Source organism: Fukomys damarensis, unplaced genomic scaffold, assembly GCF_012274545.1.
Source record: "Fukomys damarensis isolate Sample0158 unplaced genomic scaffold, DMR_v1.0_HiC HiC_scaffold_21, whole genome shotgun sequence".
NCBI classification, from domain to species: domain Eukaryota; kingdom Metazoa; phylum Chordata; class Mammalia; order Rodentia; family Bathyergidae; genus Fukomys; species Fukomys damarensis.
The window spans coordinates 361492-377173 of NW_022900933.1; the positions used below are offsets into that span (position 1 = coordinate 361492).

Consider the following 15682-nt stretch of genomic DNA (forward strand, 5'->3'; position numbering starts at 1 on the left):
CTTCTTCAAGCAAACGTCTTGAAGATAATAGAAAACTTGCTTTACTTAGGGTTGACATCTTTTAAGTGGGAGAGAAAAGTTACTTTGGTTCAGAAAATAAATACAGTAGACATGGCCACTGAGGGTGCAGGCCGCTTCCTGGAGTGGGTGATTGTTAGAATGGAAAATCGTTCGCGTTCTCAGAAGTAGAGGGAACACAACAGTGAGTTCAGCACCCCACTTCCGCGGTTATCTGTACGTGCTACGTGACAGCACATAAACAGCCTTACTTTACTGCCCACTTGGCGCTGCCTGGATCATTGTGAAGGAACACAAACCTCACTATTACATCTGAAAATGTTTCAGTGCATCTTTCTAAAAGATGAGAATTCCTTTTTAAATGTCATTAAAAATACACCCTTAGTTTTGTATTGTCATTGCTCGATTCCTCAATTTGATACGTGAAATTGTCTGTTTTATTAAATAATAACTCATCATAGTTTGTTTTAATCAGTACCCAAGTAAGATCAGGTGTGACTCTGGATTAAGATGTTGTTTTATTCCACCAGTTGCCCTCCATTGGAAACCCCTCTACCATTTTTCTGTTGCAAACCTAGTAGTTTCCCATGGAGTGAAATTTCCTCACTTTTGATTTGGCTGGTGTCTTTGTGTAGCCTATGAGTTGGTATTCACTGCAGGCCTACTCAGTCTTAGTATTTTGGAGGTACAGTGATGTGGGCAATTCTTCCATCAGGAGGTCATTTAGAAAGTCTGCTTTGGGCTGGCTCTCGAGTCCTTTTGACACAACACTGCACTAACCTCTGTGATTTATGGTATAAAAAGATGTTGCTGATTTATTGCATTTCCTGTCCCCAACAAGAAATGTGTTTTTGCTCTTCTAGGTGTGGGTGTTAAGGGTGGTATAAGTAAACTTAATGGCCTGTTCTGTGTGTAGTCTGTTTAGCTGCTTTCTTTCTTATATTCCATATACATTAATTCAAATAAAGAGAAATAATTCTTTTGTTTAATTGTAAACATTGATGATACATTTGGGCCGAAGAGTTACATAGACTTCTGCTGCTCGAGTTGAACTGATGAAGTATCCTGTACCGGGTAGACAGCGAGATAAACTTGTCAGTTCTAGTGCTGCCCTTCTATGGAGTCTAGGAGAAGGGTTGCTGCTAATATAGTTCATATTTTTTCTTTTATTTCTGTTTTATATTTTGTTAATAGAAGTAGAATTTAGAGGCTTATTTGATAGTATTTTGTTTGTTTGTTTTCCTACTGGGGCTCGAACTCGGGACCTTGTGATTGCGAGGGAGGCCACAGCACCGCTGAGCTAAATCCCTGGCCCTCTTTGATAGTATTTTATGAGCCAAGAGAGTTAATGCTTCATAGTTTCTATTCAAAGAATTTTTAAAATCACCAGCAGTAAAACTTTTCTTTTTAATGTAGCAGATTAATTCTTAATGGCAGTTCCACCTACCTTCAATAAACAAATCTTCGTGAACCTATAAAAATTGACAAATCCCTGTAAGCCCTGGATGATGTCTTTGGCTTTTGTTTATACATTTAGTAGAAATTGAATATTTCTGCATGCAGTCTGTATTTAAGAAATATACTAAATGTTCTGTGGGTTACTCAAGAGTTTAAGAGTTTAGGGATTTTTGTTTTTGTTTTGGTTTTTTTTTTTTGTACCAGGGATTGAATTTGGAACCTTGTGCTTGTGGGCAGGTGACAGCACCACTGAGCTAAATCCATGGTCCTACATTTTATGTTTTTAAAAGGCATGAAAAACAACCTACTATTTACTTTACCTACTCATAAAACAAGCTTCATTAGTATTAGCATGATAACATAATCATTAGTGTTATTTTTGTTTTGCTAAGCAGATTACCACAGGGGAGATTAAACTATATGACCTGAAGGGAGACTTACAAACTCTTAAGTATTTAAATCAGCTTTTCATCTGACGTTATGTTGGATCTCAATGTTTCAAACTGTTCAGTAGGATTTTATAAGTATACATTTAATCTTGATTCAAATCTATAATATCAAAATGTCGTTCTTTCAAAGTGGAGAGGCTCTTTAAGCTAGTGTCATATTGAAGATAGAGAATACTGTGAGGTGTTCTCAACATCCATTTTTTTTATTCTTGATAGTTCAGAGCATTCTGATTCAGCCACTTAAGTGAAGCTTTATCGTGAAGAAGTTAATAGAAATTTTTCTTGAATTAAACTGAACCAAAGACTCAACAAGAATTAAGAGAAAATGTGATATACATATTTCTTAACTTTTGTGAAATATTTTCAGAAATCCTGGAGCACCTTCAAAGACTTTGAAATCTTCTGAACAGAAAATCTTCAGTAGAACTTTCAGCTTTTTAATTTTAATACTTTAAGAAATTTCTTGCTTGAAGAAAAGTATTGAAAAATTATTCATTCTGGATTTTCAATGTTTTAAAGATTTGGTGCTCATAAGTGGTAAAAGCCAGGTTTGAACCTGAGTCTTCCACCTTTAAGATCATATTCAGTTGTAATTGTTTTTTTTTTTTTTTTTTTTTTTTTTTGGAGGATTGAACTCAGAACCTTTTGCTTGCAGGGCAGGCTTCGTACCACTGAGCTAAATCCCCAGCCCCAGTTGCAAATATTTTTGATCTGAATAGATGGGATATTATTTTGATGGCAGTATGTAGGTATATTTTCAGTGTTTAAAAACTGGATTATGTTCCAGTTAAGAAAGTTATATTCCCTTTTGAAATTTCTAAGGGACTGGTGATGTCTATGTAGGTTTCTTTTAGAATTACCTACTGGCCATCCTAAATATTTGATCATTTCTTTAGGATATTTTTTGGAAATTGATGACTTTGACTTTTCTCCTTTGCAGAGTTACAGTGAATGGTTGCATGGATTTGAAAAGAAAGCAAAAGAATGTATAGCTGGAATTTCAAGTTCAGAAGAAGTTAAGGTTAGTTCAGGAAGTGAACTATCTGTATTTTAATGAAACCTGGGGAAAAAGGATCAAGTTAGAGTTTGTTTTCATATGTTCTGGAGAGATAGGATCTGTTTTTAGGAGAATATTAATCTTTTAAGAAAAGTAGGAGGAAGGGATCATTTTTGTACATTTTAGTGTCTTTGCATTTGATTTATGTACCAAGCTGTTTTCCTTTCTTTAATTCTGTATCTTAATAGTTTCTAAAACTGAGTATGTAACTTTCTTGTTCTCTGTTTATCATAGGTCAGTTTTTTTAGTTTTAATGTTTTTAGGACCTGGAGTTTCCAGCCGTCTTAGGGAGCGGGTTACATGTACCTACCACCGCTTGTCTCTCTTTTATTTAACCCTCCCCCAATTCTCTGTCCCATTTTTCATTCAAAAGCATGGATCACTTCATGAATTTGCGTGTCACCCTTGCACAGGGCCCATGCTGATCTTCATTGTATTGTTCCAATTTTAGTTTATGTGCTGCTGAAGCGAGCACTGGTTCACAAAATGTAAGTCAGTGAGATGGTAGCTAGAGTCTTAGCAGTGTGCTCAAGTTTCTCCAAATAAATAATTATTTGAACCTGGCTTGGTTTTTATTTTTTACTTCTGAAACTGAAGAAATGTGTTATTGTTATTCTCTTGTATCCTAAGTGTTGCTTGTATGGCGTAAGCATTGTGACCTTTACATGTTTATTTGCTTTGATTTTACCATCTAGTTAAGAAAAAGTAAGCCCGTTTATTACAAAATTTTGTCGTATATTTTCTATTGAGCAGTTTTTTTAGTGACCATCGAATGTGACCAGCAAAGTCATTGTACTGAATTGCCTCTTAGTGTTTTGTTATAAACCATTTGAAACCATTTTTGTAATATAAAATTAAGTCCTGAAATAAAATTGAAGCACAGAACATACTGGTAAAATTTAGAGAATTTATTTTCTTTTTATTCTTTGCAGGTTTTAGAGTTTAAGTTGAAAGAAGCTGATGAAACACACACACTGTTACAGCTGGAGTGTGATACATATAAGTCAGTCCTTGCAGAAACAGTAGGAAATAATTTTTAATCTACGTTTTCTTTTAAAACTATTATCATACTCTTTCATAGCCTAAATTGTTTATCATGCCATTATAACACGGATTTCTGAAAACTATATATCTTTGTAGGAAGGAATTTTACAGAAGCTACAGAAAAGTGTGGAGGAAGAGGAAAATAAATGGAAAGTTAAGGTCGATGAATTACAAAAGACAATTAAGCAGGTATTTAAAAAAGAAGAGCTCAGGGCACTGGTCTGCACAGATAGGACCTGGGCCAGCCTCAGCAGGACCACAGAGACTTTTGTGAGAAATGCACATTCTTAGCCCCATTCAGACTCACAGAGTCTGAGACGTGTGAGGGACAGCAGCTTGTGTTTTCATAAACCCTCTTGGTGATTCCGATGCCTCTCCACACGTGAACACTCACAAGTTTAGAGTATGACCACAGGGCTAGTGATAATGTAAAGTGATTTGAGAGAACTTCTGTGCAGTAACATATGGCGAAGAGTTCTGGGTTCAGAATCAGTTTAAAAATATTAATAATTGGCCTGTAATCTCAGCCCTTGGAAGGCTGAGGCAGGAGGAGCACCCTGAGTTTGAGGCCTGCCTGGGCTATATAGTGAGCTCAAGGCCAGCCTGAACTACATAATGAGACCCTGCCTCGAAGAAAAAAAGAAAAAGATAATGAACACATGATATATTGTGTTTAAGGAAAAGTTAATTGTGGTTTTGTGAGATCTGTTCCTGTGCAATCTTTAGTTTTTATTTTGCTTGGATGTGGTAGAGTGTGCCATTTTGTTATACATGTATTTTCTTAGGCACTTTTAATGGGCCTAAGATAATTTCAAAAGAAGTGAAATTCTCATTGTTAAGGTCTTTAAAAATTCAGTTTGATTTTAAGTGGGGAGTATTTCAGAAGCTCTGTACTGTCTTAGTTTAAAATTCTAGACAGAAATCTGTGGCCTGCCTTTTTTCCCCCTTTATAAAAAATGTTACAATAAAAATGTTAAAATGGAAATTGGCTACTTATATATATATTAATTATATTATATTTTTGTATGCAGCTAAAGATAGTTCCTCTTCACTCAAAAAAATAAAAATGGTGGGCTGCAGGTCGGACACATTTGCCTATCTCCTCTGTGGTTTACTTGGTCTTAAAATTATTTTTAGATGCTGTCGTCAGTTACATCTTCAGAGCAAGAGTTAGAGCAATTAAGAAGAGAAAATAAAGATACCAAAAATATATGTTGTTTGTCTTGTAATCTGTGAACTTATTTTTAGCATTATGAGTTTCCCAAAGATTTGCGTTTTAAGGTTTCTTTCTGTAGGCTGGGGATTTAGCTCAGTGGCACCATGCCTGCCTGACCAAGCACAAGGTCCTGAGTTCGATCCCCTGTACCACAAAACCTAAAAAAAAAAGACTGCTTTTATCTAATGATATGGTTATTCTCTTAATACGTTGTATAGTTATTTGAGTTGATCCCGTTTTGTGTTCGTAAGTGTCCTAACTTTCCATTGTGAAGAAACATCATGAAAGGAAGTCTTACATGTGTTGACTGTTTGTTCTTTGTTGCAATACTAGCTGAGAAGAGAACGAGAGCATTTGGAGATGGAGCTAGAGAAGGCAGAAATTGAACGATCTACCTATGTTACAGAAGTGAGAGAGGTACTTAAAATTTTTTCAGCCTTGTTTCTCAATTTAAGTTGGTAAAATAATTCCATGTAAGTTGTTTGTGCAAGAGCTTCCGAGTAGCGTACAAAACATGGGATATCATAAGATCAATCTTAAAACTCTAAACTTCATTGCAGCTGAAAGACCTGTTGACTGAATTGCAGAAAAAACTTGATGATTCATATTCTGAAGCAGTAAGACAGAATGAAGAGCTAAATTTGGTAAGAAACTTGTTCTCCACTGGGTACCAAGTAGGCTCTGAAAACACTTGTGTTGACATGTGGAGAAACAGTCCAAACTTTTTTTTCCTTGCTAACCATCTATAGCTTGGCATGTTATAAATTTTAAGATAATCTTTATATTCTGGTGATTCCTAAGATCTTTTTCATGACTCATAAAATGATTCTTTTCTTAACTCCTAACAATGGCATGTTTGACTTCTGACTCTGTATTTTCATAAAGCCTAATTTCTCGGACAACATCATTTTTAGCAAATAAAGAAACAAAACAAATGATTGGCCAAGTTGTGAATATTCTCTTCTCAAGCTATCATAGTTAACTGGGCCTCTCATTTTCTAACCTGGAAGATTATTGAAGGTTGAAGATAACTGCTCTTCATTCTAGGGCAGTAGTGCAGTCCAGTTTCTTATTTTGTCTAATCTTCATAAATTATAAAATACAAGGAGCTTGTAAAATTCTTTATCAACATGTTTAGTACATAGTAATCCAAAAAATACAGACTTAGAGATTAGTCGACTGCCTTAAGAAATGATTCCATGGCATTCCGGTTCTTAAATTTTTTAAAAAAAATGCATAATTATTGTCGACAGACTTAGCTGTTAGATGATTATGGCTATCTTGTTCCCTATTTCACACATGTATTACATCTGTAACTTGAAACTTGTAGCACAGGATTAGATTTTTTTTAAGTACCTGAACATACTGGTTTTTAGAGAAATTACAATAAATTTTTTCCTTACCCAAAATTAACCCTGCCTGACTTGGAATTTTCTTATTATCTTCTTTACATGTACCAGGAAAAATTTTAATTTTGGGCTGTTCTTTGTTATGGCAGTGATTTATGAGAATCAGCATATTATGTGAAATACATAGAGAGCACTAAATGCACCTTTATTTTTTTTAAATAAAATATTTGTCTTACTTGCCAACGATTTAGTTGGACTCTTTCCCACTGCAGTGTAAGATGAGTTTTATGTACACATTTGCTATTCATTGCATAGATTAGGACTATGATTATACCACTGTTTTTTAAAAAAATCTTTATATATAATTTATATATAATTAGATGTAAGGGAGTGTGTTTTTAAAAATATTTTTAATTAGTTGTTGGAGATTTTGCTTTTTAATTTCAGGGCCCAGCCTTGCATTGAATTTATAGGATTATGGTTGCAGCTCAGTTTATTCCAATGCTTTGTTTCTTGTTCTTGCTTGTTAGTTGTTTTGCCTCTCTACTTCTGGACAAGAGACCACTTTAAGTGATATTTCACCCACTTTCCCCTTTTTCTTAAGTTTGGAATCTTTATTTGTTCAGTTTGACTGTTGCCACAGTTCAAGATAACATAATATTGCCTACACATATGCTCTGTTTTGGGTGTGGAAGACTGACCTCTCTGACATAGAGTATTAAACTCAGTATTAAGTAAAGAAGCAAGAACTGTTTTGGTATTTAAGTAGAGTTCCCCCAAATAAGATTCCCAAATTAGAATGCCTCCTGTTAGCTATCCCTCCCACTTTTAATAGTCAGTGTTTTACATTTTCCCCTCTCCAGGCCCCAGAACTGTAAAGTCATGTTTGTGGATTGGGGTGTGGGTAATTGACTGGATACACTTGGTATTTTGAAGGCAACATAGTCTATTTTCTATATATCTGATTAGAATAGTTTTCAGAAAAGAAGCACTAGAGATTTATATAGCATTCTAACTTGTAATAAATTGGTTATTGAGAGTGTATGGTTAAGACATTTCTTGGTGGGGTTTAAATTTGTAATCTGTTCAGTGTCTTTAAAACATTATACAAATGAGTCTTTTTAATTGAACCATGTACATTAAGAAGGCCTTTAAAATGGTTAAATTTCTGTTTGCCTTTAAGTTTGGAATAACTTTCATAAGTATTTCATAAATAGTGATTCTTTTACAAGGCTACTGGAGTTTGAAGGTTTTGTTTTTGGATTTGCAGTGTTCTACTCTAAACTCTGGTTTATTGCTATAGCTTTTCTTACGTTTAGGTCTACAGATGGAAGCCTGTACTGCTTAGCTTCTTTGTACATCTGATGCAGCATATTGGCTAAACCACTCTGCTAATCCTTCTTTAGCGATTTCACATTTATTCTTTGGTCTTAGGGTATCAGCGTAAGCAAGGAAGGATACAAAGTAAGTGGTATTTTTTATTTTTCAGTTGAAGACACAGTTAAATGAAACACTCACAAAACTTAAAACGGAACAAAGTGAAAGACAGAAAGTAGCTGGTGATTTGGATAAGGTGAGGCACTGGTAGACTTGGAGGAATATGGTGTCACGAGCCTGTGTTGTGCCTCGCATCTTAGTCAAAAGCACTGTCAGTTCTGATGTTCTTTTGCATGCCATATAAATTTAAGCTGTTTGTTGTGTAGTTACATTTTTGGAACTAAACTTTGATGTAGTTTTCCATTTTTTTAAATTGAGTTTATTGGTACATTTTAGGTATACCTTATGATCATGTTCATCATTGAGAAATAAGTACCTGCCTGTACATGATATATTTTGGTTCTTTTTTCCTCATAATTCACTTCATCCCATTTATGCAATTGTTTTATGAACTATAGGGTAAAGTTTTAAATTTAGTTGCAGTTCAGCCAATTTAAATTTGGTTACATCATATTTTTTAAAATTGACTAGCCATTTAGAAAGTACATTTCTACTGATCATTAGGTTAAGTTTCTGATATTTCAGAAGCTCCTTTTATTTCTTTGTACAAATATATATTTTTAAATCTCATTCACAGGTAGATGATACTCTTTTTTTGGGGGGGTGGGGGGTACCGGGGATTGAATTCTGGACCCTGTGCTTGCGAGGCATATGGTGGCACCACTGAGCTAAATCCCCAGCCCCCGTAGATGATCTTTTAAGACTGCATTTCTTTGTAGTTTTATTGTGAGATACTTTCAATGGCATAGTTCATACACACTTTTATCAGAGCTACTTTTGAGCTGTAGTAGTATTTATGGGAGATACAGTCATTAGCAAAACAATTCTATATGTTATTTTTTTTGAATCTGCAGAATCAAGGGATGTGCACTTCTGTTACTTGGACAGTTACTGTAGACTGAACCCACAGATACAGTAGTGATTCATATTCTTCCCAGCACGGTCCTGAGAGTTTCTGTGGCAGTGTTATGATAGCTAGAATGGTGATAGCAGGTATCAGTCACTTGACTGTATCTGTGTAATAGAAGTACTGTGAAACACTCAATTGGAAAAGCACAAAATACTTAACTGAAAAAGTTAGCAAACTACTTCTGGAAGTGGACAAATATAAAAACAACATGTATGGTAAACCCATTGATAGAAAACTTCCTGGTAGTTTTCTCTAAGCACAAATTACTTACACAGATCTAGACTAGGAGTTGGCAAACCCATGGACTGTGTTAGGGTTTGTGGGCCACATGTAGTCCCTTGAATATTTTTGGCTCTTTCGTTTTAAAAAAATGTTTAAAGACATTTAAATCATTCTTAGATTTGAGCTGTGCAAAAACAGATTAGATTTGGATGACCCCTATTCTAGACTAATGCCTAAAGATCAACCATCATCATTCTTATTTAAAATTTCTTTAAAGTTTTATGTATTTGAACTTTCATAATCTGGTGAGGGATAGAGCTGTCATCGTTTTGTATTTTCAAAGGACATTGATTTTGTATGAAATATGTAACTAAGTATGTGTTAATCATTTAACATACTGGTTTTCTTACAGGCACAACAGTCACTGGATCTTATCCAGTCAAAAATAGTACAAGCTGCTGTAGATACTACTGTTATTGAGAATAGTGATGTTTCCCCAGAACTGGTATGTATTTCCTTCAACCCCAGATCCTTGGGCCACTTATTTTATAAGCTATGTGCAAAATCCATCTCTGACTAAAAAATGTGTTTCTGTGTTGCATACCCCCACTCACACCCCCACCCAGCACTGAGGATCAAACTCAGGACCTTATGCTTGTGAGGCAGGCGATCTGCCACTGAGCTAAATCCCCAGCCCTGTTTCACCTTTTTTGTTTGGTTGGTTTTTTTCAGTGCTGGTTCTCAGAGCCTAACACTACGCAAGTTAGATTCAACCACTGAACTAAACCCCAACCCCTGTGTCCAACACTTAATTGAAAGTCAATTTTCTTCAAAATAGTGTATGTCTACAGTGCACTGTTTTCATTGATACTTGTTTTCATTTTGGTTTAGGGAGATGATATGTCCACTCTTAAGGTTTGTGTGGAGAGGTGCTGTGGTGTAGTTCTTAAGTAAGGGTGGGTGTAGGCTCTGGAGGTGTAGACTGCCTGTATATGATTCCTAGCCCTACCGTAGTGCCTCATGTGTGATTAGGCAAATTCCTAGTTTTTCTGTGGTTTGGTTGCCCCCTCTGTACAAAGCAGTGATCCTAGTTCCTATCTTGTGGTGTTATTGGCAGGAATAAATGAGCTAATTTGTAAAGTACTGGGCCGGGATGTAGCTCTTCCCTAGCATGCACGAGGTCCTGGGTCCTATCCCCGTCAAGGTTTTGGGCTACGTTGCAAATGCCTACAGCAATGGGGAAGCACGAAGGACTGCCTGGCACCTAGTAAGAGCTTAGCATCTGTTAACACTGATTCACTGGATGGTTTTTGTGTTTGTTTGTTTTTCCCTGAAAGGATAAATGGATTTATTTCTGATATTCAGAGATTATAGATTTTTCTTTTTGAGGCCAAGGGCCCATTTTTATGCAACATAGTTTTCTTGATGTTGACTGGTTTGCACCAGTAGTTAAACACTATGTGGTTTTTGCTGGTGCTAATTTTTATTTCATTTTTCTTAATTTTCATGTTTGTATTTGAAATAAGATATTTTCTGGTTTTGTTTGTACATTGTTTTCCTTGGATTTGGAGTTTTTCATCACTCCTCTCTCCTTTTTAGGAGTCTTCTGAAAAGGAGACCATGTCTGTAAGTCTAAATCAGACTATAGCACAGCTACAGCAGTTGCTTCTGGCTGTAAACAAACAGCTCACAAAGGAGAAATGACACTACCAACTTTGGGTAAGAATAAATGAAGTATTGCTGCTGTTAATGGATGGGATGGGAGAAGAGTATGTGTAATATGTATTTACCACAAATTAAGAAAGTTCATTTTTCCGAAAGAAATATATCCTTATTATTTCTGTCAGAACTTTCAGGTGACAGCCTTCACCTTCCTTAGAGTTTTACTTCCATCTTGTGTGTAGTTTGAAGGCCTTTTGGCTCAGAAGGAACAGAACCTGTATCTCTGCTAAATTTGATCTTTATATTAAACAAGCTCATCAGCTGCTTCTGATCTTAGGTCAGGTGAAAGATTTGTATATCTCCTTCTTCCTCCTCTGTTCATGACTTCGTAAAATACAGCGACCACAACATTTTTCCCGAAGATTGGTGAAAATCACATCATCACAATTTTTTGTAACACAGAAAGAACACACAAAATTTACCACATACCTGTGGATGGGAGTATTAGACTTCTTTATTTAAAGTTTGCTTTTGTAGGTAACCTAAGAAGTCTATTCTTTTTTTTTTGTACCGGGAATTGAACTTGGGACCTTGTGCTTGTGAGGCAGTCAGCAGCACCACTGAGCTAAATCCCTGGCCCTAAGAAATCTATTCTTATAATGCCTGAGCTCAAGGTTTTCATTTAGGATAAATCCATTATCAACAAAATCATGTTATAAACTTTTATTGCCTATTTAATTTGAAAAGCTCTGATTGATTAGCACTTAATGACTTATATGTTAACTGGTGAATGCAGGGGTTTTTTTGTTGTTAACCTTGGTTTTACTGATTTTTTAATAAGTTATACTGCCTAGAGTATTCAAATATGCATTGAATACTTCAGATATTACTCTTTTGAGGCTATGTAAAATCATCATGTTGGGCTGGGGATTTAGCTCAGTGATTCTGCTGCTTGCCTGGCAAGCACAAGGACTCAAGTTTGATCCCTGGTACCAAAAAACCCCCACAAAATCATAATGTCCACAATCACCACTCCTGTTCATTATAGTTCTGGGAACATTAGCCACAGCAATTAGACAAGGGAAACAAAAGGAGGAAAGATAGGAAAGGAGGAAACTGTCATTATTTGCTGATGATATGATGCTCTACGTAGAAGACCCAAAGAACTCCACCAGAAGACTTCTAGATTTAATTGACAGATTCAGTAGAGTAGCTGGATACAAGGTAAACATTCAAATATCAAAACCTTCTTGTATGTAAATAACAGACTCACTGAGAGTGAAATTAGGGAAACAGTTCCTTTCACAGTAGCATCCAAAAATATGAAATATCTAGGAATCAGTCTAACAAAGGAAGCAAAAGACCTCTACATTGAAAACTACAGCAACTCTGAGAAAAGACATCCGCTGTTCCTAAGTAGGAAGAACCAATATAGTGAAAATAGCCACACTTCCAAAACTGCTATACACATTCAGTGCTATCCCTATTGAAATCCCATCAGTACATTTCACAGAACTTGAGAAAACAATCCAAAAATTCATTTGTAATCAGAAGAGACCTAGAATAGCAAAAGCAATTCCAGGCAGCGGAGACATGACGGGGTACCACAATCCCCAACTTGAAAGTATACTACAAAGCCATTGTGATAAAAACAGCTCGGTACTGGCAAAGAAACAGACCCATGGATCAGTGGAATAGATGAGAAGATGCAGAAACAATTTCAGACACACTCAGCTACCTCATCTCACTGAAGGAAAGATACCTCTTTAATAAATGGTTGGAAAAACTGGATTTCAACCTGCCAAAGATTAAAACTAGACCCATATCTTTCACCATACACTAAACTAAAATCCAAGTGGGTTAAAGATCTAAATAGTAAAACAGAAACACTAAACTTACTGGGAGATAAGTTAGGTAGAACTCTTGAAGACATTGGCATAGGAAAAGATTTTTGAACAGATCTTCAGGAGCTTGGGAACTAGCACAGAGTATGAACAACTGGGATCTCATCTTTAAAAAGCTGCACTGCAAGAGAAACCATCAACAGACTAAGAGACAAGCTACAGTGTGAGAAAGCAATTTTATCAACTGTTCCTCAGACAAAGGACTGCTATCTAGAGTATATAAAGAACTTTAAAAACCCAGACCACCCCAAAATTTAAAAACCCAATTCAAAAATGGGCATCTGAAATGAACAGACATTTCTCAGATAAGTAAAAGCAGCAAATGAATATGAAAAAAAATGTTCAATATCACTGGTCATTAGAGAGCTGCGAATGCAAACAATGCTGAGATACATCATCACCCCACAAAGAATGACGGCTGTCATGAAATCGACCAGTAACAAATGGTTGTGGTACTGTGTGAAATTGAACCCTGCTCCACTGCTAGTGGTCGTTTGGACTTTGGAAATGAGTATGGAGATAGCTCAAAGAACTAGGGTTAGAGGTTCCATCTGATCCAGCTGTCCCTCTGCTGGGGATCTTTCCAAAAGAATTAAAAGACGCATACCACAGTGATATGTGGCACACCCATGTTTATAGCAGCACAGTCTATAATAGCTAAAGCTTGGAAACAGCCCAATTGTCCAAGAACTGGAGACTGGATAAAGAACATGTGTGTTGGGTTTTTTTGTTTGATTTTTTTTTTTTTTACAAAGTGTAGTACTAATCCACAAAGAATGAAAAACTAGAGATAATTATAGCTAAATGGATGCACACTGAGGCAATACTCAAGTGAAATAAATAGGACACACATTTGTGAATACTGAATAGTTTCTCTGGTGTGAAAAACTAAGTGTACAAAAGGATAAAAATGTATAATTGATAATGTGAAATATGAAGAAAAGGTCTAAAAGGCTAGGGGAAGTGGGAGGGGTAGGGGAAAGGAAAGAGGGAAAAGAATATGAGGCCAGGAAAAAGTAAATAGGGAAGGTTGGAGGGGTGAAGGGAGGGCAGACGAATGAGGAAAAAATAAGAACCGAGATACATCATGTAAAGGTACAAGTTCCCAATGATGAGTGTAACTGTGTTGTACACCTCAAATGTACCAATGAACTTAATGGGGAAAAAAAGCAACGCACTCTCCTGTAGACCCAGAGCGGGGCAACTCATCATTGAAATGTGCCTTTCAGAACCCACATCTAAGGCTGATAGCTGTACACAGGCCTCAGAGATAGGTTGAGTGTCCTAAAAAGGATGGTGGACTGTGGCTTAGTTACTTCCTCATTGCTGAGACAAAATACCTGACTCCCAAAGTTAAAGGAAGGAAAGGATTATTTCGTCTCACAGTTCTTACAGGTTTCAGCCCACACTTGGCTGGCTTCAAGGCAGGGTGGCACGGCAGAGGGGCATGGTAGAGGAGAAATAGCTCGTGGGGGAGAAGGCAGGCCGAAACAAGTGACCATGGCAGCTTCTTCCAGGCCCTTTGTATGTTACCTCGGCTACCCCTCCTTAGGGTGTGGGTAACACTCACACCTAGAGCTGTGCCAAACCAGTCCGTGGACTAACGTAGTAACCAAACCCCCTAAATCCCAGCACCACACATCCCATCTCCAGCCCCTCTGAGAAAGCCCCACCTGTGAGCGCGTGAGGGTTTGGAGCCATATCTAGACCCACGCTGTACCAGACCTGCGTTTTGGTGGTGCGGGGCACACCTCAGGTTTATAGGCCGCTCATCGTGTGACCTATTGTAGTACATGCTTTGCTTTAAAGTGCTAATTTGGGTGAGTTTGCAGAAGATCCTGTATAATAAACCCTTGTTGTTTTTATCCTTGTGAGCTGACCTCTCCAGTTTCCTGGGGTTTACAGTAGGAAACAACCTGTTTCCTCTTCTGGTAACTCCTCTCCTTCCCATAGCTTCAGCCTTATTCTCTCCGAATGCTTCTTTTGCCCAGTCTTGAAAGCATGCTCAACATGTCTTATTTTTATCCTTCAGTTCGCCACCCTACTCTTTCTTTTCACTATTTAACAAGGACTCTTATAGTAAGAAACGTGTCATGATGTTGACAACTTTGATTCCTTTCTCCATTTTAGAATGGCTTCCATCCAAAGAAACCATACTTGCTGATATCATTGATTTTTAAACCTGAATCTAACCACGGGCCCTTCATGCCATGTGATGAGGTACTAGAAGTATCTCATCTGTGCTGAGTTAGTCAACAGGCCTTGGTGTTAAGGGCTTCGTTTGTCAAGCATAAAAATGTGTAAGATTTCCGGTTGCCTTTCGACTTTGTGAATATTTATTGATGAGTGGAGAGTTGTAAATTTCGGAGCCTGTTTTTAATGCTTCTTACTGGACTTAGACTTATAGACTCGAGTAGGACTAATAAAAATGAGGTTGCAGTTTTGTCCTCTTAAATGTTTTCTAGTAGGATTTGGCTCACATTGTAAAATATTTACCTAAAAGCTTCATCGGAATCCTGAAAAAATTTTTATTATCATGAGTGTGAATTGCTTTGAAAGGGCATGCTGGGTCAAGTGGAATGTGTGTGAGAAAACTGCTTTGTTTTAAAATGAACTTCTGTCTGATCTTTTACAGAGTGAAGTAATGGGGAAACTGTTCGATTGAGGATAACAGAAGGCATTGGTAAAATATTTACCTAAAAGCTTCATCGGAATCCTGAAAAAATTTTTATTATCATGAGTGTGAATTGCTTTGAAAGGGCATGCTGGGTCAAGTGGAATGTGTGTGAGAAAACTGCTTTGTTTTAAAATGAACTTCTGTCTGATCTTTTACAGAGTGAAGTAATGGGGAAACTGTTCGATTGAGGATAACAGAAGGCATTGTATTATATATTTT

General features: G+C 36.7%; 1 protein-coding gene and 1 non-coding gene across 11 annotated transcripts in view; one reads left to right on the forward strand and one right to left on the reverse strand.

The window, feature by feature from the left end:
- The window catches only part of Ktn1 (kinectin 1), a 103949-nt gene extending 88269 nt beyond the window's left edge, over positions 1–15680 (forward strand). For 4 of the 10 annotated variants that reach the window (XM_033766907.1, XM_033766906.1, XM_033766902.1 and 1 more), the window contains 8 exons: positions 2866–2946; positions 3915–4004; positions 4123–4215; positions 5576–5659; positions 8081–8164; positions 9633–9725; positions 10820–10939; positions 15422–15469. In XM_033766907.1, coding sequence (XP_033622798.1) covers positions 2866–2946; positions 3915–4004; positions 4123–4215; positions 5576–5659; positions 8081–8164; positions 9633–9725; positions 10820–10924 — 630 coding nt within the window. In that variant the 3' untranslated portion in view covers positions 10925–10939; positions 15422–15469. Of the gene's footprint in view, positions 1–1871; positions 1968–2865; positions 2947–3914; positions 4005–4122; positions 4216–5575; positions 5660–5802; positions 5887–8025; positions 8056–8080; positions 8165–9632; positions 9726–10819; positions 10940–15421; positions 15470–15621 lie in introns of those variants that run through there. The other 6 variants (XM_033766900.1, XM_033766901.1, XM_033766899.1 and 3 more) reach the window with 6 other exon arrangements.
- Positions 3351–3457, reverse strand: LOC117287195. The gene has a single exon (XR_004518396.1). It is a non-coding gene; the product is annotated as a U6 spliceosomal RNA (small nuclear RNA).
- Positions 15681–15682: the final 2 nt, after the last annotated feature.